The following is a 23539-nucleotide window of genomic DNA, read 5'->3' as shown; positions in this document are numbered from 1 at the left end:
GCTGCTGGAGCAAATGGGCCCATTTGGGTCATCTCAGTAGAACTGGCTCGGCCCCTTGGACATTCAACCACAGCATTATTATTCCGGGGCTGGGCTGTCGCAGACTTTCTTATCTGGCCCATCACCAAACGCGGCCCTGCACGTCGTCTTCCTGCCCTCCCGCGCATGCAAATGCTCCGTCTCGGCGTCGGCGATCAGCGACGACGACGTTGCCCGCCCGTTGATGAACTCGGCGACGCGGTCCATGAGCGCCACGGCGCTGGCGCACTCCGGCCGGTACATGTGGAAGCCGTGGTCCTTGCCCTTCGACTCCACGAGCGTCACCTCGCGGCAGCAGCACCTCTCGCCGCGGCGCAGCCACGCCGCGCGTACCGGCACCCGCGGTCCCGCACCACGTCCTTCGCGGCCACGGCTACGAGCGCGCGCCTTCACGGCAGCGACGCGACCTGCCTGGCCGGCGGGTTGATGCGGGGGTCGTCGTTGCCGGCGGCACCACCCGTCAGGAAGGGCCAGAGGGTGTCCACAAACTCCGGCGAGAACACCGGCCCGTCGTGGCGGTCCGTTTCGGACGGCAGCCGCTCGGGACCCCAGAAGAAGGGCTGCAGAAGGACCATGCCCTCGATGCTGATGCCTTCTTCACCGTCGGCGACGACGCGCGCCGCCACGCTGTGCGCGATGTTGGCGCCGGCGAGGAACATGCGCGTGGGGTCGGCGTGGTAGGCCAGCCAAGGGTCAGGCCGCCCACCGGAGGGCCACCCACGCGTCTTCGTAGGCCGCGGGGATCGGATGCTCCGGCGCCAGCCGGTGCTCGACGGAGACGACGAGCGCTCCTGCGCGCGCCGAGAGGGAGGCGGCGTAGCGGTGGAACGGCTCGGAGAAGGCGCTCCCGGTGCAGAAGGCGCCGCCGTGGAAGTAGACGACGAGCGGGAGCCTCCTGCCCGTCGCGACCGCGCCAACGCTAAGGAAGAGGCGCACCGACACGCCGGTGGCAGGCTCGACGACGACGTCCCTGGTTGCTACGCCGCCGGTTGCCCCTGGGTCCTCGGACGCCGGCACGAACGTGTAGCGCACGAGCCGCTCGACGCGGCCGTCCTTGTACGTGCGCAGGAACGGGTGCATGTTATCGACGATCTCAGATTCAGCATTCCTAGTAGCAGGAGCACTACTGTTGTTTGCATGCATGGCCACGGATGATCTTCTTGCTGCTCGATCAGCTGCTGTATATGTGCTCTAGCACTTGATCACTATGCTCAAGCTAGCTTACTTGCACCCACTTGGTTTAGCAGAGATGGTTGCAGAAGCTACTTGCTGGTTTTCTTATGTAGATGCAGCTATATGCCACTGTTATTGACGCATGAGGAAAATATATGGTCGACGGGGATCGCATAATCTTCTGAAACGTCTTCGTATCAAACCTAACAACACACATGTAATCTTCCGTGTTGGCTGCCGTACCATCTGGATTAAGAAATGCCCCTCATGGCTTTTCCTATTTGTTCAGATGGTTTTTGGCCTTCACGAAACATTTCAGATGCATTTTACCGACGAATTGTTGCTCCTAAGGTTCGGTGGAGACACTTAGGAGCACCAGTTCGCGACTTCGCGGCACTAGTGATTGCTCCAGCAGGAACTTTAATTTCATCCACCATATTACTTAGGTGGACAGATTTGGAATTTTGTTTCGCAATATATTAATGTAAATAGCCGTGTAATAAGCCTGTAGTGGAATTGAAATGAAAATTTTTGCATTTTCATCTAAAAATTCTACCTATATACAAAGTTTAGTATTATTGATATATGTTTTTTTTCAAATCTATTCAATTATTCTTTTTACAGAAACAAGATTATATGGAGTGAAAACACATTTTATGGAAACCAATCTCCAATCTCGCAAACACACATTTTATATGCTCCTCATTTAACTGCTGTATGGTGACCCATGTAGCAGATTCCATTCTTATGACAGTTAGAGCATCTTCCAGAGTATCTAAAAAATAAAATTCTAAATAAAGTCTGAAAATTAGTCCCAAAAAGATACAATTGCTTGCCACGTCATCCATCTGCACGCTCAACACCCTTTTCCCCCCCCCCTTTCGTGAACAGTAACTCGGGGATTTTCTTTCTCCGCCATTTTTTCCCTAGGATTGGGAGTACGGGGAGGGGGGCAAATTTAGCTCTAGATGGTATCAATATTGGGCGTGCAGAAAAATTGGGCACAAGATTGGACAACTGTTGGAGCATGGTTTTTTCACTTTCGTTCCCAAAACTAGTTATTGGAACTATTTATTAGGCATTTCTTGGAGATGCTTATGCTAATGGACTGGGGGTAATCTCTTAAATTCTAGAAATTTAAGAAATCTAGTGTTGGAATTTCCACACCTCACTGAGAAAGCTTGTCACACCATTCATCGGGCTAATGCGCCAGTGCAATTTTCAAATTTTGCTGCATAACAGTGTAGACTATGGACTATTTAGCTGATCACGTTTTGTGCTAACTGCTATATATGATGAAATATATCTTTTAGGAATCATTGATGGACATAATTTTGTTATTCTTGGATTTCAATGGATAAAATCACATGGGTCAATTTATGGCTTGTTTCTAGCCTCTGTGTGATGCATATGCTCTTTTTATTTATTGTTAATGAGATGCCTTAGCCCATTAGGAAAAAATTGTTTTTTTACCTCAAGCGACTACACGTGGTATATTGCATATATACATCCACGTGCTGCCAGTCTTAATGGAGTTTCATAAAGAGTTTTATAGGCATTAAATTTTATTCCACGTCAGCAATTTTGCTGACTTAGCAAGGTCATTTATGAGGAGAGTTTCATCAGATGTGAGAGGAGTTTCATCCCCATAACACTCTGCTAGCACAATTACCTAGTTCTCACTCTTGGTAAATGAAAGTGTGCACTGGCCTAATTAAACACCACAAGTTCTGTTCGCTTCAGCTTATAAGCCGGCTGAAAAGCTGAAACGGCTGATTTTTTGTGAGAGGAAAATACTGTTTGATGGCTGATAAGCCAGCTAAATAAGCTGAAGCGAACAGACCTACTCTTTTGTTCAAAGAAGATTGATTTAAGCCGTCATCTAAATTGACTTTCCAGTTTCCACACAAGTAAAACTGACGCGGCTTGACGACTGATGCACAGGCTAATTATATTCCATGCGTTTCTAAAATTTCTACCATATAAAAGACATTCTAGATAAGGCTCAGGAACCGGTACCCCTATTTTATACGTATATATAGGAAATTAAGAGTAAATCAAATCACCTCCAATATTCTTGAAACTTTTTCTAGTCATAGAAGAAATGGAGATGATCCCAATTTCCCTTAAAAATCTGCGTGTACCTTTGCAGTTTTTCAAATTAAAATTCATCAAATTCAATGAAGCATGTTTGTACTTTCCAAAAACTAATCTTTAATGACTTAAACCTGGTCGCACTCAAGGCCAGGGAGGCTATCACGTCGCCATAAAAGATTTCAGCCGTTGGATCGAGCGCGGACAGACCAGATCGTCGAACAGAGGATGGTGATTTTTCAAAAAACACCCCGCACTTTGTTGAAATCGAACCAGCAGTCCAAAGGCCCCATAATTTTTTTTAAAAAAACCCCGAACTTTGTCAAAATCCAACCTGCAGGCCCAGGTCGTCAAACATAGGCTTGAAAATTTTTCAAAAACACCCCAACCTTTGTCGAAATCGAACCAACAGTCCAAAGGCCTCACAGAAATTTTTTCAAAAACCCCCCAAACTTTGTCAAAATCCAACCTGCAGCCTAGATACAGAGAGCCCCGATAATCTTTCAAAAAAACCCTTCACACCATCCAAGGTCTCTCACACAAATTCCTAAGAAAACCCTCTACCTTTAACGAAATCACCTCGTCGTCCAACCCACAAGTAATATAAATAAAGATGTAAAAAAATGATAGAGATGCAAACTGATAATTTATTAACTAATAAATTGACTGCCACTTTGCAGAATAGAAACAAAAACATAGAAAAATGATAGAGATACAAATTGATAATTTGTTAACTAATAAATCGAGTGTCACTTTGGCTTATATGATGCACCCACACACTTTGAAACATAGAAAAATGATATTAGTTAGTTTTCGTTGGCTTCGTTACAACCAGAGGTATCCAATGAAAAATATTAAATCTAGCAAAAAAACAACAAAATACAATATCTTGATACGTGCATGAATTTATTACAAGATATTTTTCAAAGTCCACTCTTTGATATTGCATAAATATTGTGTGCTCCATTTAACCATAAAAATATAAATTCCAAACCAAATAGATGGAGGGCTATGTCTGCGTGGCAACATCACGCACTGTTCTAGTACAACTCAATTTCTTCATTGGTCCTAAAGTTTTTCATCTAATTCTAGTACTTCACTTAACCGTTTAAATTCTCAAATCTCTAGCTCTAGTTGAAACTAGTACAATTTTTTTTATTCACATCAAGTTCGAGATTTAGGGTATAATTTGGCACCTGTAGTCGTATCGCTGAACGAATAACCAGGTACGTGGCGATGGTTCCACTTCAGCAATGTGAGATTTTCCCTGGGCTCACGAAAGAGACCTTTGAAAAATAGTAAACGTGGGCTGCAAACGCCCTCTTGTTTGCCCCCCCCCCCCCCCCCCCCCCCCCCCCCCGGGAATCTCTGATCCTCTTCTCCAACAGTGCAACCAGCCATTTCATAAAAAAAACAGTGCAAGCAGCCATGTCAAAATACGACGACCTATATGTATATATAAAAAAAACGACATGAATTTCTACAATATACGCAGAGCATATAAGAAACCGATAAGTTTGATCCTTTCAGAACTTTGCCACATACTCTGCTTCAAAGCGGTCAAAGTCACTGACCTTTAAAAACAAACTGCAGGATGCCAGGAAATGTATACTGACCGCGTCGCATCCCTTCGCCGCCGCACCCGCGAAATGGACCCGGTCCTGGGCACCTGGCCGTGTCCTGCATATCTGCTGCTACATAAACGCGCAGTGACTTATGGTAGCAGTAGCAAGGAGTAGCATAGCAACGACCATGGGGAGCGCTCCGGCGGCCAACTTCCGTGAGATCTGCCGCGCGCGGCGTGCCGACGGCCCCGCGGCCGTGCTCGCCATCGGCACGGCCAACCCGGCCAACTGCGTGCTCCAGGAAGACTTCCCCGACTTCTACTTCCGCGCCACCAAGAGCGAGCACCTCACTGGCCTCAAAGAAAAGTTCAAGAGAGTTTGTAAGCATGCAACAAGATTTGTACAGTATCATTTACCTCTGGCCTAACCAAAACGCTCTCTGACGATGCATGATATTGATGTGGATTCGTGTGTGTCCCATCAGGCCAGAAACTGGGCGTGCAGAGGCGCTACCTGCACCACACTGAGGAGCTCCTGAGCGCGCACCCGGAGTTCCTCGACCTCGTCTGCCAGCCGTCCCTCGACGAGCGGCTGGACATCGTCAAGACCGCGGTGCCGGAGCTCGCCGCGGCGGCGTCCCGGAAGGCCATCGCCGAGTGGGGCCGCCCGGCCGCCGACATCACGCACCTCGTCGTCACCACCAACTCCGGCGCGCACATCCCGGGCGTCGACTTCCAGCTGGTCCCGCTCCTGGGCCTCCGCCCGACCGTGCGCCGCACCATGCTCTACCTCAACGGCTGCTTCGCCGGCGCCGCCGCGCTGCGCGTCGCCAAGGACCTCGCCGAGAACAACCGCGGCGCGCGCGTGCTCGTCGTCTGCGCCGAGCTCACCGTCCTGGTCTTCACGAGGCCCGTGGAGGGGTACTTCCAGACGCTCGTCAAGCAGGCCCTGTTCGGAGACGGCGCGGGGGCCGTCATCGTCGGCGCCGACCCCGTGATGACCATCCCCGCCGAGCGCCCGCTGTTCGAGATCGTGTCCGCCGCGCAGACCATCATATCGGAGTCCGAGGACGCCATCACCATGCACCTCACGAAAGGTGGCTGCGGCGGCAACATCTCCACCAGGCAGGTCCCCGTGTTGATCGGCCACAACATCGAGCGCTGCCTCCTGGACGCGTTCCAGCCGCTCGGCATTGGCGCAGGGTGGAACGACCTGTTCTGGGATGTGCACCCGGGCTCGTCGGCGATCCTGGACCAGGTCGACGCCGTGCTCCACCTCAAGCCCGAGAAGCTTGCGGCGAGCAGACGTGTCCTGAGTGAGTACGGGAACATGCAAGGTGTCACGGTGATCTTCGTGCTCGACGAGCTGCGGCGCCGGATGGAGAAGGGGGAAGAGGAGGGGGAGCCTGAGTGGGGGGTCATGGTGGCGTTCGGACCGGGGCTCACCGTTGAGACGATGGTGCTGCACCGGTGCACGGCGCAGGCCACAGGCGCGCCAACAGAGGAGGGACTGACTGTTTTTTGCGGGTGACCAATTTGTGTTGGATTTGGATCCCAAGCATGTTGCTTGGTGAACATTTCGTTCATCCGTGTAAAATATCGTGCAAAGATCTTGCTTGTGTTGACTCCTTGTGGAACAAATTCAGAGCTGGATAACTTGCTGCAACTGTTTCTTGTTGACTTTGGTTTGGTATTGTACTAGCAAATATGCCGTTGCAATGGGCGGGAAAGAAAGAAAGAAAAAATCCTCACACACTTCTAACCCAATAAAACCCAATAAACATAGCCCAAAACTTAGGGATAACTTGATGACCTACATCGATTATTCTTTCATAAGAAGTGCACTGAATTAAAAAAAGCCCAATTTCAGCTTTTTTTTGGCCTAAACCTTTTTATTCAGCATGATTACTGTGCAGTCCTAATTTCAGCTTAATATTGGCCCAATTCGAACTTCAGCCCACTACAGTGGAGATAGCACTTAGTAATTGAAAAATATGAAGTTCTGGATGAGAAAGCAGAATTCTGGCTCTATTTGGAACCGCTTTTCTAAGACTTGCTTTTCTAAGAAATGGGCTTTTCTGATAAGCGACTGCCTAGAGAAGTTGATCGTTTGACAATCCTGAATGTAAAATTAACCCGAATACCCCTGAAACTTAATGGTAGCTCAGTTTTTTTTTTAAAAAAAACGTGCATAAGGCAATGTTGACACTATTTTGAGATATTAGCGGCCGATAAATTCACATACATCATCGCAAAATAAAAATTCCAATATTTCAATCATGCAAGATACATCAGTACAAGCATACCATGACATATAACAGATCCAAGGTTGCATAGTGATACTATTGATAATTAAAAAAATATCATGATAAATGCAACCAAATGAGAACTTAATATTTATATAAATTTCTTTTTTAGAAAACCATTACTTTGAATGAACTAGTTCAACATTTTGACTGTAAGATATTAACACTTTGAATGTAGTATTTGAACAATTTTACATAAAATGTTTAATTAGTTACTTCAAATTGTTGTGTTAGAGTCAGTAAAATTTTGATTGAAGTCATTCAACATGTTCAATGCATGCAAAAAGCATAAAACTGGCTTAGTTAAAACTATTTAACGCTTTAGTAGGCTGAGAATTCACAAAATTCGGCCCACGTGCTGATGTAGCAAAAATTGTCCTTGTTGTCCGGTAACGGGTTGGAGAAAAAAAAGACATGACAATTACGTCGCATGCATAATGGCACCACCTGGATTCTGACCATTATAGTATTTTTCAAGATGGCAAAATTAATTTGTAATGGTACGGATATAATAGCCCATTTTTAATTGCACGAACCAAATGCGCTGATGAACGGTTGCCATACCAGCAGCAGCCCATGGTCACGATAGAAACGACCTTGTTGTGGATGTACAAGAAAGAAGAAACTCTTTCCAAAACTTGCATAACGGTGGTTGCTATATATGAATCATCGGCAGGGATAATCTTTTCAAAACTCGTCCTTGGAGACATTGTGAAGGGAGACTGGCTGCCGAGCCGAATGCGCGCAGGCGTGCCGACCGTACGAGCGTATGACACGACACGCGCCGGCTGCCCGGCTGTGATCGGTCTACAGACGCATACGTTGACCGCTAACCCTGAAGATTGACCAATTGACCATGTCACATCTCTCCACAATAGACAAGACCCAGTCTTGGCTGGCTGCGCGGCCACGTCCGGCCCTTCCAGTTTCAGGCTTTCAGCAACAGCAAGCAGCAACCTCAACTCTTGACTGCAGGCAGGTACCGGTACCAATCGCAAATTCGCAACCAATCAACCAGCTGTGGAACGAAGTGCAAGCGTTCCGGCCACCGTCCGGCGTCCGCGAGACATGGCGCGCCCAGCGTGGGAATGGCCCCGGGACCGTGCTCGCCATCGGCGCCGCAAACCCGGCGAACTGCTGCATGCCCCAGGACGAGTTCCCCTACTTCATTTTCTTTTCGAAGGGTGGATGGATATTCATTGAAACAAAGCACAAGGCATCATGACCTTGTGATTGCTTAGTTAGGCCTAATGTAACGCTAATCACTCACTAAGGATACGCTAATTGCCATACATGGCCAATTTGAGAGCTTTCTTAGCTTCGATGTCTTCTGAGTATGTCTAAACTTCCTCTTAATTCCGACTCGAGTGGTGATAGATGGTATATATAGCTCAACCACTCAAATTAAAATTAATCGTTACACTAATGTTTTTTTACAAATGTAAACACTGGATTATATGGCATGTGCCGGTACTCCACTTGACTGCTTAAGCTCCCAATCACTAGCTTCTAAAGTCGAAGCTACATTTGACACCTTTGGTTTTATCGCCCAACGAATAACCAGGTTGGCACGTTCGCGGTGGTGGCTCGACAAGACACATAATGCTTTCAAACAACTCGAGCTTTCTCCTAGGCTCACGAAGGACAAGTACATGAAAGAGTCCAAGAACTGTCGCGGATCAGCCATGAACACTTGCACTCACAACTATTCATATGCTGATTTATTTTTTTATTTCTTCTTGCACAAATTTTATTCAACCTCAAACTCATGATAGTAGATGCTTGCGTGCTCTATTCGTTTTTTTGAACAAACGGGTACAAGATTGTGCCTATTTCATTGAAATAGAAGAGGTTTTACAAACCAGCTAGCCCGCAAAGGAAAAAACTGTACATAATTACACTCATGCTAAGAGGGCCGCCAAGCACTTAGCTCCTGCCGCAATCTAGGATGATGCTTCGCTCTTGATTTTTGCCATGATGGTCGGCACTGATGATTCATGATGGTTGAAAATTCTGCTGTTCCTTTCCTCCCAGATTTCCCAGCTGACAAGTAGCGCTAGGCTACGGATAGCCTTGCAGGAGATGTCTGACGTCGTTGTGATGTTTTCCCACCATTTTAGTGGCATCGTGCTTTGCGGCCATTCCGCTGGGTCGAGGTTAGGCTGTCCGATCCATGCTCCCACTTTGCTCTATACGCGTCTCGTATAATGGCAGCTCGAGAGAAGTTGATGTGTCGTTTCCATTGTCCTCCTGCACAGGGGACATGATGGGCTGTGATCCCACCCTCCACATGCTAGTCTATCAGGAGATCAAACTCGATTCTGAAGGATCAGCCATGCGAAGGATTTGCATTTTGGGAGAGCCCACGTTTTCCAGATAGTCGCAATCTTTGGCTAGCGATGCAGCCCGTGAATTGAGCTCTGTAAGCTGATGCTGCAGTGTATTCGCCGTGGGGGGTTAGTTTCCAAACTATATGGTGTGGCGGAGCACCTCGGATTAACTTGGCTAAAGCACGGTTAAGTCGCCTAACACGCGAATCACATGCTTTAATCAAGTTAACTCGACGATTCGTCGGATTTCATCCGATAAAACCACTTAGACAGGACCGAGTTAGCATAGCTCACACGAAGGTGAGTGGTTCCAGAGAATACAACAGATCAAATAATTAGTTCAACAATTTTATACACTGGTTCGAAAATTAGAGTTTTACAAGATTCAAACAGCGGAAAGATAAAATAGCGGAAGCTAACGCCGGGGGTCGGATGTCCCTGATGAGGCCGATCAAGACATCAATGATCCCTCTCCTCGGACGACATCAATGATCCCTCTCCTCGCCGTTCGAGGAGGGATCCCACTCGACCGTCCATCCAGGAGGAAGCTGGGGCAGCCAAGTGCCAACAGCAGCCAACTCAGAAGCTTCAACTTCACCTGAAAGAGATGCCACAAGCAATGCTGAGCTGCTAAGCTCAACAAGACTTAACCGATCGGGGGGAAAACTACTCCACCAACATCTAGACATGCAAGGCTCTTTGGCTGAGGGGTTTGTTTTGCCAAAAACGTCTACAGTAGGTCCTTACTTTCAATATTTTAGCTCAGATTCTAAGTTCATTAACCAGTCTACATGGGCAACTTAAGCGAAACAAACATAGTTTCCACATCAATATATAGAACAAGCAACAAGCATCAAGTTCATATCATCATCATGTTCCATCTTTACTCAGTGTAGCATAGCGATCAAGCAGTCTCAAACTTTGAGAGGCAGACGAATCGAGTCGAGTTTCTTAACCATGCATGGCGAACCTAATCTCACGACATCCGCGCACCACAAAGGGTCGCTTCCTGTGTCGGTCGTCCCCATCAATTCCCAGGCACGTGTCAGGTCCAAACTTCCCTTAGCATGCAATGCTCCACAGTCCCGACCTCTTGTCGTACTGTGGCCGCACTTGCACCCACATGATGCACCATGGGAACCTCGTTCCAGAAACAGCAGGGGTATAAGCCACGCCCTAGTTCAATCAGGTACTAGGCTTCCCCATCCCATAATAGGTATGAGATTAGTACTTTCAAACACTTGATCACGAACACCAACACTTTCCGGCCTTAAGCAACTTCTTATAGACAGACGGGGCGATCCACTGACCACCAAAAGAGTTCAACAGGCCCTGCCCCGTCCATCATCCTTATAGTTGTAACCAGAAGGAGACAACCAACTCCTATAACTCGCGAGTGACAGGAAATCACTCGACTTTTACCGAGTCCTATTAAGCATTGCAACTACTCGGACTTATCAGACTAGTATTCAGATCACGGGAACTAAGTCATGCATCTATGGTTTCAAACAACTCCTATAACGTAAATGCACATACATACGAAGGAAGGCACGCAAGTTTAGAAAGTTAGGGTCATACTTCGGGGCTTGCCTTCGAGCGGGGTGGAGTCAAACTAGTCTTCTGCAGGTTCTGCTTCAGCTCCTGCGGTCGGCGGCTCAGCTACTGCTCCGTCTTCTAGCACCGAATGCAGCTCGTAGGTGCCGTCAGCGAGATTTAGTTCTACACGGAAATGCAAATGCAGGGGTTAAATATTTAGTTGGTTATCTCAACAATACTTGCAAGATTTTGCTCAGAAACTTGTAGCAAAGCTACAGGAAAAGGTGTGGAAGACCAAGCTTTAGTTGATGGAGAACAGGACAAAAGGGTCGGGTTGGAGAAACTTATGATCTAACCCTCAGACCTAAGGAATAACTATACCGGGGTCCTCAGACTTAACACAGAGAAGTCCTTGAAATTTTACACAGATACCCTCGGGTCAAATAAAAAGATACAGCCGAGCTCTCGAACAAAGCAGACAAGGGTCAGCGAAATAGACAGGGTCGGATGAGATGGAAAAAGGGGTCGGGCAAACCAGGAAGGGGGTCAGCAGCTTACCTTTAGGCCTACCGGTGAAGTCTTGGGGTCGGGAAGGAACAGACTCAGGCGGAAAGACTAAGACGCTAAGGCTTGGACGACGGCGGGGTTCAACGGTGCTCCGGCGGCGGCGGTGCTTCTTGTGGACAACAAGCAAGCTCTAGCACCATGCGGAGGAAAACAGGCGGCTAGTGGGTTGGGAAAAGTGATTTGAGCGGAGAGGGGAAGTTCCTTAAGAGCTTAAGCTACAGCGCTCAAGTGCGAGCAGAGTGAGGTGCGGCGAGGCAGCGATGGCGAAGGAAACTCCGGTAAGAGCTCTGGTACTCCCTTTTATAGCTGCGCGGAAGAGAGAGAGTTCGAGCAGCGCGAAGATCAGGTCGAAAAGGATGGAGTGCTCTGCCGTGGCGGCGATTGGGCGGCGTCTCCATTGGCCGGCAAAGCGGAGCTTCGGGGATAGGGTCTTTGGTCATTGGGCACTGGAGACAAAGCCGGCGCAGGCGCGGTTTTGCCGGGACGAAGAGTTGGCGAGGGCGAGCATGGTCTGGTCACGTCAAGTGGTGGATTGGGTGCGGCGACTTGACTAGCGTGTGATAGGAAGGAAGGAAAGGCACTGCAGGCGAGGTGACAGGGCGAGTGGCGACGCTAGCGAGCGCAGATCAGCGGCTTTGCCAGGGCACGTTACTGGCGAGGCAGAAAAGGAGCTGTCTCTGTCGGAGCCGGGGTTGGCGAGGGCAGTATCATCGTGGAGCGCGCGCGTGGGCGGTGCAACTGTGGGGGAGATGGAAAAGCTGGAAGGCATCGGCGGGCGCGACCGGGGATCTGGGCGAGATGATGGGTGCGGGAGGCAAGGCGGAAAGGACTGTAGGGGCTTCCGCGCGCGATTGGGAAGGAGGCGCACTGATCTATCTTGTCGCGGTCGGCGACTGGGCGGGGCGGCGCTCGTCAGGGAGGTTGAGCCACGCGGCGGAGAAGCTCTGAAGCGGGGTGCACGCGGGCTCTGGCGCGTCTGACTCGAGAGATCCGTGGGATCTGGTTTTGGATCCACCATCCAGTCTCTGGTTCTCCCACAGCTCCAAGATTTGGAGGAACACGGGTTTTGGGACTTAGGGAAGAGCTGCCGTTTGTTGGGTCGGTGCGTGTTTGTTGGGTTTTCAGGGGTCGGGCTGATGGAAACTGCCAATTTGGGATTTATCTTGAGATTAACTCGGTTGATTAGACCAAGGTCATTACATATGGTCTTCCTGTTGCAGTTGTAGTTCATAATGAGGTTCCATAAGGTTACGAATTCCAGCAGATGTGCCGTTGTGAAGCCTATCCTGTGGTTAAGGTCGCGAATCCAATTATTGTTGCATAGGGCATCCGCTACCGACCGTTTCTTTCCTTTTGTTTTAGCGAAGAGGAGCAGGGCAATATCTTCTGGACGTCTTCCTTAGATCCAACCCGAATGCCAGAAGCCGGTTTTCTTGCCATTCCCCAGGTTGATGCGTGTGCATGCCGTGAAAAGCAGTATGTCTGTTTCGTCACAGGGCACCTCAGTTCCCACCCAAGCCTTTTCAGGAGAAACCCATTCGTGCCAGAGCCATCGAAGGCGCAGGGCTCTCGCAAATCTCTCGAGGTCAAGGACCCCAAGGCTTCCATTTTGCTTTGGTAGCATAGTTTTGATCCAGTTGACATTGCACTTCCCTCCTGAAATTGCCTTATCTCCCACCCAAAGGAATCACTTGCGGATCTTGTCCACTTCCTCCGGGACTTCCTTTGTTGGCTTTAGCATTGTCATTAGATAAACCGATTGTGAAGATAGCACCGATTTGGTGAGATTGACCCGGAGTCATGCGTTAGGTTTTTTCCGTTCCAGGTGGATAGCTTGCCTGATGCTTTGTCGATTAGTGGTTGGAAATCCAGCTTTTGCAATCTCCTTGTTGAAAGGGGTAGGCCGAGGTTTAAGAGGAAAGGGTGCTTGTGCCATCGGCAGGTCCGCAAGGATTGAGTCGAGGTCGATGTTGTTACAACTGATGGCCGTTACACTTATTTTTTGTAGGTTGTTTTGTAAGCCGATTACCGCACCGAAACGTAGTAAGAGGTCTTTCAGATTTTTGACGTCCTGAGAAGTGGGCTTTAAGAATATGACGGCATCGTACACATACATGGATACTTTGAATCTAGCGGTGCGGCCATTAATCTTGTTGAGTAGCCCTCTTTCCATAGCAACATGTAACAGATGGTGCAGAGGGTCGATGGCTAGGATGAACAAGAAAGGGGAGAGCGGGTCGCCTTGGCACAGTCCACGCCCGTGCTGGATTGGATTGAGTGGGATTCTATTTAGCATTGCTCGCGAGGTGGAGGTTGTGAGTAAAGCTACGATCCAGTTCTGCCACCTTATGGGGAAACCTCTATGTTGCATGAGTTATATTAGGTAGTCCCATCGCACCGAATCGAAGGTCTTGGAGATGTCAAGCTTCAAAAGGAGGGCTGGGATCTTGGTTCTGTGAAACCTATGGGTGAGATTTCGCACATAGAGAAAGTTGTCATGGATGCTCTGTTTTTTGATAAAGACACTCTGATAGGGCGAGATCAGCTCATTAATGAATGGTGCAAGACGCAAGGCTAGGATTTTGGTGATGATCTTGGCAATCGCGTGAATCAAGCTTATCGGTCTAAATTCGTAGATGTCCTCCGGTCCATCTTTCTTTGGTATTAGGATAATGTTTGCTTTGTTCATCAGGTTTAGATCCTGACATCGCAAGTTGTAGAGGGAGTTGAGCTGCAGTTAGGTCTTGCAGTATAATCTGCCAATATTTCTTGAAGAAGTGGCCTGTGAAGCCGTCAGGACCTGGGGCTTTGTTTTATGGCATCTGACATATCACCTGCCATATCTCTTCCTTAGAGAAAGGTCTATCCAACGACGACAGGTCTACCGTCGGGAGATCAAGATCGGACCAGGAGAAGTCTCGTGTACGTGGTGGGGGGTCACTCATGATGTTCTCGATGTTTGTCATTGTGGTTGAAGATCCAGCCCGCTCCCTTATGGAGGAGTTGTATGAAGTTTTTCCTGCGTCTACCATTTACCCTGAGATGAAAGAAGTGAGTATTTGCGCTCACGGATATACGAAACTTGCATGCTCTATTCATTCATATTTTAGTTGAATTTTTGATACACCGGTTTAGGTGCTACACATTTGGTAACACGTCAGCACCGGAATGGCCGGTAACACCGGAGTTCTCTAGAAATGGTATATCAGAATATGAGAACCTACTGTTAGATATATAAACAATCTAATGTGTACTTTGTACTATATATGCCATGCATGTAAGAAACCATTCATGACAAGTTTGAATTTTTAAAAACTTGCCACATACTACATGATATCATAATTACGGGCAGGAACCAGGCTAAAAAGATAAACTGCGCGGAATGTGGGATGTCAGGAATGCAAACGTATGGAGTACGTTTCTACAGTATGTTTGCTGCAAATCGGTGACCGCTGACCCTTATTAACAAACTGCACTACTGCAGGATGAGTATACTGACCGCGTCACATCTCTTCGCCGCCGGGCACACAAGCAATGCTGTGCCCAGCAATGTCAGAATACGATGACCTATTAGTAGATGTACTGTTTAAAACTTTGCCGTACTTTAATTTCTAAAGTATACGACAAAGCATACAACTAAGGAACCATGCATGACAAATTTAATCTTTTTAAAACTTAACACGTACATGATTATCATCATAATTAAGGATACGGGATGCAGGATGTCACGGTGCAGGGGTGGATCTAGGCCCGGGCTGCCTGGGCTGCAGCCCGGGGTGAGCTCATATAGTCTCTTTAACATATGTGGTGTTTAACTAAAAACCTATGATCTCAATTAGAGAAAAGAAGGTCTAGAAGGTGTGAATCAGCAGCTCAGGCTAGAGCGTAGCCCGTTCTGGATCCGCCCCCAAGGGATGCGTACGCATGGAGTACCCTTCTACAGTATTATGCTGCAAAGCGGCGACCGCTGACTCTTAATACAAAAGACTGCGGGAAATGTATACTGACCGTGTCACATCTCTTCGCCGCCGGCCGCCGCACCGGCGAAATGGACCCGGTCAGGCGGAACGGTCCTGGCCGTGCCCTGCACATCTGCTGATCTGCTGCTATATAAACGCACGACGCCCGTGGCTTTCAGCAAAGCCACCTGCGACAGCAACATCTACTCAACAAGCTCTCTCTCCGTGTCTCCGTGTTACTGCTGGTAGCAATAGCAAGTAGTAGCATAGCAGAAAGCCAGCAACCATGGGAAGGGCTCCCGCTCCGGCCAACGTCCGCGAGATCTGCCGCGCACGGCGTGCCGACGGCCCCGCGGCCGTGCTCGCCATCGGCACCGCCAACCCGGGCAACTGCGTGCTCCAGGAAGACTTCCCCGACTTCTACTTCCGCGCCACCAAGAGCGAGCACCTCACTGGCCTCAAAGAAAAGTTCAAGAGAGTTTGTAAGCATGCAACAAGATTTGTACAGTATCATTTACCTCTGGCCTAACCAAAACGCTCTCTGACGATGCATGATATTGATGTGGATTCGTGTGTCCCATCAGGCCAGAAACTGGGCGTGCAGAGGCGCTACCTGCACCACACCGAGGAGCTCCTGAGCGCGCACCCGGAGTTCCTCGACCACATCTTCTCGCCGTCCCTCGACGAGCGGCTGGACATCGTCAAGACCGCGGTGCCGGAGCTCGCCGCGGAGGCCTCCCGGAAGGCCATCGCCGAGTGGGGCCGCCCGGCCGCCGACATCACGCACCTCGTCGTCACCACCAACTCCGGCGCGCACATCCCGGGCGTCGACTTCCAGCTGGTCCCGCTCCTGGGCCTCCGCCCGACCGTGCGCCGCACCATGCTCTACCTCAACGGCTGCTTCGCTGGCGCCGCCGCGCTGCGCGTCGCCAAGGACCTCGCCGAGAACAACCGCGGCGCGCGCGTGCTCGTCGTCTGCGCCGAGCTCACCGTCCTGATGTTCACCAGGCCCGCTGAGGGGCCCTTCCAGTTCCAGACGCTCATCAACCAGGGCCTGTTCGGCGACGGCGCGGGGGCCGTCATCGTCGGCGCCGACCCCGTGGCGACCCCCGCCGAGCGACCGCTGTTCGAGATCGTGTCCGCCGCGCAGAACATCATACCGGAGTCCGAGGACGCCGTCTCCATGCACCTCACGAAAGGCGGCTTCGGCGGCAACATCTCCGCCAGGCAGGTCCCCACGCTCATCGGGGACAACATCGAGCGCTGCCTCCTGGACGCGTTCGAGCCGCTCGGCATTGGCGCCGGATGGAACGACCTGTTCTGGGATGTGCACCCGGGCTCGTCGGCGATCCTGGACCAGATCGACGCCGTGCTCCAGCTCAAGCCCGAGAAGATGGCGGCGAGCAGACGCGTCCTGAGCGACTACGGGAACATGTTCGGCGTCACGGTGATCTTCGTGCTCGACGAGCTGCGGCGCCGGATGGAGAAGGGGGAAGAGGAGGGGGCGCCGGAGTGGGGGGTCATGGTGGCGTTCGGACCCGGGCTCACCGTTGAAACGATGGTGCTGCACCGGTGCGTGGCGCAGGCCACAGGCGCCACAGCAGAGGAGAAACTGACTGTGGCTTGAGAACGTGGTGCAGTGACCAAAGTATTTGTGTTGGGTTTGGATCAGGCTTCCTTGCATGTTGCTTGGTCAACATTTCGTTCCTGCCAGTGTAAAGTATTGTGCAAATAAAGACTTTGCTTGTGTTGACTGCTTGTGTAATAAATTCAGAGCTGGACAACTCGTGTTGCTTGTTGACTTTGGTATTTGATATACAGTTCAAGTAGACAAAGCAACAATTAATTAAACTAGGTTTCCATGGCCCAGAAATGCGACTAGAGAACGTAAATAGGAGACTTCATATTTGTTTTCAACGACAAGGATTATAACTCAATCACACCTGCAAGCCTCCAAAACGAAAGTAAGAAATTGCATGAATCAGCAAGGGATCGACTACTGACCTGTCTAGGAAAAAATCTACTTAACCCCCAATTTATTACGCGTGGACTACGTGATACCCTCAACTACAAAACCGAGCGTTTAAGAGCAACTCCAAGAGGCTGCTAAAAATTTCTTCCCCAAAACGAGGTATTGGGAGTTCTCCCAAAAAAAATTTTCCTCCAAAAACATATCAACCCACAGCAGAACGCTAAAAACTACCCCCAATAATTCAAAATAGGCCATGTCATCGTATTAGGCTCCTAATCCGTTTCTTTTTTTTTTACACCACCGTGATCAGATCCTGTCGCCAGCCCATTTTTGTTCAGCTTCTTGCCCGCAAGCATCAGCCACCAGCCACTCGAGGCCCTTGGAACCGGTCAGAGTCGGTCTCGCCATGAGGTTATGTACAGATAAAGCTGTTGGAAAAATGGCCAAAGCACAAATGTCAAGCATTTTCACCGCATTGCTACAAGCCAGCCTACAACCATCAATGGTCGCCAGAATAAGCTTGAATACCTGATGCCTTCCTAGCTACTAGCTTGACTCACTGCAATATACATGGACAATCCATCTAAAAAAACTTCAACAATCAGCTTAAAAGTCTCACTGCAAGCTTCCACTGCAACTACAAAATTATAAGCTCAAGACAAACAAAATTTTGGATGGTGCAATGGATTCTGACATGGAATCAAGGGATAAGCTAACAGATAATATATTGAGATCAGATTCACAAAAGCTGTGACTCCACCATGAAAGAACAAAATCTCATTGTCTCTTTGAACTCTGTCCAACTGCCTAATTCAGAGAGCTAACCATACCAGCAGTGCACATCGCTTAAGCAGACTAGTTTCGATCATCTACCTCTAGTGATCAATAACCAAAGGTGCAAATATACACATGTGCAACAGGCACATTCAGATTTCAAGCTTCGGAAACTTGTGGTCATACTCATGATATTCCTTCATGTATAAGACCCCCTTCAAGCATTCAGGATTTGAAGCATAGCATTTTTCTTCCACAGAAAATGTCCCTGCAATTGTAATACAAGAAATATGGTGTTAAAAAGTTGCAAACCATATCAGAAAGAAATCTAGCATGTTTCGTTCACATCTGTACATTTAAGAGTAAGCAAACTTAGATAAAAACTATGTTTCTTAAAAGCAACATCAAACATAGCAAGATTACAGAGGTACCAAGCCATAAAACACCAAGGTACATGCTTTTGCATATTCAGTGGACAAATTCACCACCAAGGTATACTGTTTCCTTGCAGAAAGGGAATAGTAACAAATGACATGTTTACTTACAGCATTGAACATCCTTTGTGCGATTTCTTTTTCTTCTTTTCTCTTAGTTTAGTTGGAGGCTGGATTATTACCTTGATGGCAGCATCAAACACAGCTTTGACATTCTACATGTTAGTGAAATATTCCAAAGTAAGCAAGATGCAACTGCGAGTTACAAGATTTCATAATACAAAGCATGGTCCATCAAGTAGTGCTTGTCTTCACGAAGATCTGTAGGTAACATCATGTTTAAATATTTAAATCCACTCCATAAGAAAGGAATGTTCTTCCAAGATCAAGGTAAGAGGAGGGGCGCGCCGCCGTGGGGAGGCCCGCCGCCAGGAGAGGAGGAGCGCCGCCGGGAGAGGGGAGCGCCGCCGGGAGAGGAGGGGCGCGCCGCCGTGGGGAGGCCCGCCGCCGGAGAGGAGCCTGGCCGCCGGGACAGGAGGGGAGCGCCGCCGGGAGAGGAGGGGCACGCCGCCGTGGGGAGGCCCGCCGCCGGGAGAGGAGAGGAGGGGCGCGCCGCCGTGGGGAGGCCTGCCGCTGGGAGAGGAGCTGGCCGCCGGGATAGGAGGGGAGCACCACCGGGAGAGGAGTCTGGACGTCGTCGCCTGGAAATCGCGCCGGGAGAGGAGCGCGCAAAAAAAAAAGAGTGCAGGAAGGGGACGCGGGAACGCAGCTCGGGCGGATTGGGGGAACACTGCGGTCGCGAAAATATGCGGGGAGATGGGGCGTTTTTTCGTGTCCCCAATTTTTTGGGGGAGTTTTGGTGGACTTTTGGAGTTCATTTTTTCTCTTTTTTTTTTCCTAAAATAGGTATTGGGAGTAAGATTAGCAGTCTCTTGGAGTTGCTCAAGACTTAAAGGTGGTTTTGTAAGGCTGTTTTGCATCGGTGGCATGCCACGCTGGCCAGACTAGCCATGCTGGGATGTGGGTCCACTTGTAAGCGGCGGAACACTTCGCAGAGCAACAAGAAGTTGAGGAGGCCGTGTAGGTTGCCGGCGGCCATGACGGCGAGGCTCAGGAAGTCGGTGAAGCGACGCCCCGTGGAGATTGTAGGGTCGCAGATCCACCGGCCGGCGTGCCGCTCCCGCACACCGGCGCTATACAGCGTTGAAATCTCTGTATCGAAGTACGCCGGATTCGATCGAGTTGGGAGTTTCAGGGAGAGGAGATGAGGAGGATGGGAACCTCGCTCCAGCTCTCAGCGTCAGTTGCGTGTTCTCAACTGCAGTCATGTCCGTCCTGTCCAAACTCCAAAATGATAGCCTGTCCCCGCCGTGCAAAAGCAAGCACAAGCTGTTCCTGTACGTGTTGAAGATCTCCAAAACAATCTAGTACCTGTACCTACCATGGAGGACATCGTCGTCTGAGTCGATGGCTGCGGACGGGCAAAAGGATCCCCAGGCGGTGGACAGGTGCGCTCCCAATATCAGCGGCACTCGACTGCGGGCTTGGCCGGTGCGACGCTCGCCCCGCTGTCGCGCGCTCCCAGCCTCGCCTCCATCCTGCAAGCTTCCGCCGCCACCGCGCCTCGTCTCGGCCGCGAGCTCTTGCTCCGCCATGAGTCCTGCCACCGCTGCAAGACCTGCTGTCGTGCGCCTCACCTCCATCGCGCAAACTCCTGCCGCCGCATGCCTCACCTCGACCGCGAATGCTTCGGCTGCCGACATGCCTCGACCTCGCCGCCGTAGGTCTCGCTCCACCGCGTGAGCTGGGGAAGGAAAGGATCACAAGTGGAGCCGTGGAGGTACTATCTGACCTGCCCACTTACAAGCGGGACCAGCATATCATCTGATCCACATCAGCAACACCGTACACGTCAGCGTGCCAACAGGGCAAAACTACTATGCAAAACCACTAAAAGGTGTTACATAAACGGTTTTGCAAAGGAGTAAACGGTTTTGCAAAGGTGAAGGGATAAAACAGCCGGTTTAATAGGTTTGGAGGATTAAATAGTCTACTTGCAGTAGGTGAAGGGGCTATGTAGACTTTGTCCTGCCTATCTACAAGCCTATGCCTTCGTGTTCGATCTATTGGTATTTGATAATTGAATATCTGAAAATAATGATCAATAGTGCATATTCATTGCATCAAACCGTTGAATAATTAGGCGTTGATCAGCCTGTTCGCTTCAGCTTATTCAGCCGGCTTATCAGCCACCAAACAGTATTTTTCTCGCACAACAAATCAGCCGTTTCAGCTTTTCAGCCAGATTATAAGCTGAAGCGAACAAACCCGATTATTGGGATTATGCGAGTTCTAATTCTTTGCCTGGGTATCAAATTAAGTAATTAGGCAGTCAAAAACCATTGCAGCCTCACAAGTATTGTAGCAACATGAAAAAAATAAAAAAAGGCTTAAAAGAGATATCCCCAAACATACAACGCGAAAGCGCAAGAAAGACTATTCCCATCAAATCTTACCATTTTTAGAGCTGGAGTCACATTGTTAGCCAAACAGATTAAATTGTTCTATGTTTTTCTGAAGTTGATAGAGTGGAGTAAAAAAAGATAGAGTTGGTGGAATGGAACTGTTTTTTCTGGAGCTCTAGTTGGTCCGTATTATTATGGTGGGAAGAAAATTCCTTTTCTTTATGAAGCGGGTGGGAAGAAAATTCTATTGATGCATCAAGCCTTCGGATAGCCTCCACGCGTCCTGTCGAAACCATCTCCCTACTATGTCTGCGCCCTGCACGAGGCTATCGAGCCAAAAGAGAGCCATGTCCTGCACGATGGAAGCAATCAAGTCGGCTCCATCAAGAAAACAAATCAAGGGGTGTTAAAGGACTTATGGTTTGTTTATGGTTTGTTTGGTTGGGTTTCAATTCTTGCCAAACCAAAATTAGGGCATGCAAAGAAAATTTGGCTATCAATGGGTTCGCTACTACAATTTCATCCGTCGCGCTCGTTTTGCAAAAAACTCCTCAGACTTTCGTGAAATCAACCCGCAGTCCAATTCTGAATATAGGGGGGGTTCGGGTGGAAAAAAGAGGAAAGTGAGGGATTAAAGGGAAAAGAGCTTAGCTCCCTCGTCCCCCTCCCTCGGGGGATCAAGATCCGCTGTACTCCGTCCGGCCGTCCGGCTCCGGGCCGGCGCCGCCCGGCAGTGGACTGGCCGGAGCCCGTCAGGGCCCGGCAGTGGACTGGCTACGGAAGAGCTTCTTGATGACCGCAGGGAAGAAGGAGGAGATGAGGAAGCTGGTGATGGAGCGGAGGATTTGCATCTGGATGTCCCCATTCTCTTCATCCATCTCTCCTCCCCATCTGCCCGCTGCCGGCGCACCTCCGCTTCCCATTTGCTCCTGGCGCCGGGCTACATGCGGCTGCGCGCGCGTGTGCCGCATCCTCCGCGACGGGGAACCGCCGTGGCAGCGCCTTCCCGTGGAGCCACCGCTCAGCCACTGCCCACCGGATCACGGGCAAGGCCCTCCTCATGCTGACAAGCAGGGCACACGAGAGGCTCCGCTCACTCAACCTCCTCCTCGGTTGCCCGCTTGTCCAACGCCAGCCTGCTCTGTGTCGTCCGAGGTACTCCGATGCCCTCTCCCCCCTTGCATGAAACTGGCTGTTAATGTACAGATTGAACTGTTCACGGAATCACCCGCATGTGGTGGGTGGTTAATGTTTGCTATTATGCCTCTATAATCTGCACGGTTGTCATTTAGGAATACTTATTGGTTCGTGGAATGGATTAATCGTAGCATTGATTTGTTATTTCATCAGGTCATTCCATGATTTGGATGATCCAATTCATGGTTTTGCCATTTAAATCAGCTATATTCCTGATTTTTTTTCTGATAGCACTGCATATGCCAGAAGAAAATTACCCATTGGAATTTAGTATTTTCTTATTTTTTATATCTGACATACCTTTCTCTGTTTTGATTACATGGGAGCAGATAAGTGGCACAATTGTTGGCAATAGCAACTCTGAACTCCCTTTGCCATGCTTGATGCAGCAGCACCAACGCGCTGCTTCTGTAAGCGTCGAAGGAAGTGAACAAATTCCTGAACACCACTTGGTGCAGGTGATTCCACCTTCCAGGGATGCCTACAGTTGTTTGGGGCATGTAAATTATCCTGCTGAAATTATATGGAGGGCCAAATAACTGCACCTGACAATTGCATGATGATGATGAACTCCTGAATGAGTTGGGGAACTGGTAATTATCTCTTCTACTGTGGAGTCTCTGCAGTGCTGCCATTGCGTTTGTGGGAATGCTTGCCCCAATTCAATTCTATTAGCTTGTTGATTCCTCCATAAATGCTTATCAGGTGCTTGTGGAAATGCCTGTGTGCGACAAGCTGGTGATTCTGATTTCCAAGGACTGCTGAAGAATGAAGGGAAGGAGAGGTACGGTGTTCTGTACAAGCAGTGGCAGAAGAATGCTGCCAATTTCAGCATCGACGGGCACTACCTAGTGCGGGAGCTACGGGACTGTGCACGGAGCTGCTGGGAGAGGATTCCAGCACACGAGGGCAAGTCGGTACTTGTATCTGAAGGTCATTGGCCTGGCTGGAAACAAGTTGGGAGATGTGATTCCTGGCTCAATCGCAAACCTTTCGATGAGTATGGAGTACTTGAGCATAAGTAGCAACATGCTACCATATTGTGAACCGAAGGTAACATATTATGAACAAACGTATAATAATGTGAGAGTAAGTAATGACCTGTAGTAATGTACGGGTATTTCTGCTA

General features: G+C 49.3%; 2 protein-coding genes, 1 long non-coding RNA gene and 1 pseudogene across 3 annotated transcripts; 3 read left to right on the top strand and 1 right to left on the bottom strand.

Moving 5' to 3' along the window:
• Positions 1-78: 78 nt before the first annotated feature.
• LOC117844390 (2-hydroxyisoflavanone dehydratase-like) lies at positions 79-1182 on the bottom strand (annotated as a pseudogene).
• Positions 1183-4825: 3643 nt separating this feature from the next.
• LOC117845895 (bisdemethoxycurcumin synthase) lies at positions 4826-6536 on the top strand. The gene is made up of 2 exons (XM_034726970.2): positions 4826-5251; positions 5356-6536. Exons 1-2 carry the CDS (start codon positions 5023-5025, stop codon positions 6399-6401), a joined length of 1275 nt encoding a protein of 424 aa, XP_034582861.2. The 5' UTR covers positions 4826-5022; the 3' UTR covers positions 6402-6536.
• Positions 6537-15759: 9223 nt separating this feature from the next.
• On the top strand, positions 15760-17321 carry LOC117845618 (bisdemethoxycurcumin synthase). Its single transcript, XM_034726684.2, has 2 exons — positions 15760-16050; positions 16153-17321. The coding sequence occupies exons 1-2, from the start codon at positions 15855-15857 to the stop codon at positions 17193-17195; spliced, it is 1239 nt and encodes a 412-aa protein (XP_034582575.1). The 5' UTR covers positions 15760-15854; the 3' UTR covers positions 17196-17321.
• A 4532-nt stretch (positions 17322-21853) lies between these two features.
• Positions 21854-23539, top strand: LOC117842244 (uncharacterized). Its single transcript, XR_004637481.2, has 3 exons — positions 21854-22368; positions 22740-23003; positions 23116-23539. It is a non-coding gene; the product is annotated as an uncharacterized lncRNA (long non-coding RNA).

This window comes from Setaria viridis, chromosome 2, assembly GCF_005286985.2.
Source record: "Setaria viridis chromosome 2, Setaria_viridis_v4.0, whole genome shotgun sequence".
Taxonomy (NCBI): domain Eukaryota; kingdom Viridiplantae; phylum Streptophyta; class Magnoliopsida; order Poales; family Poaceae; genus Setaria; species Setaria viridis.
This window is presented reverse-complemented; position numbering and strand designations above follow the sequence as displayed.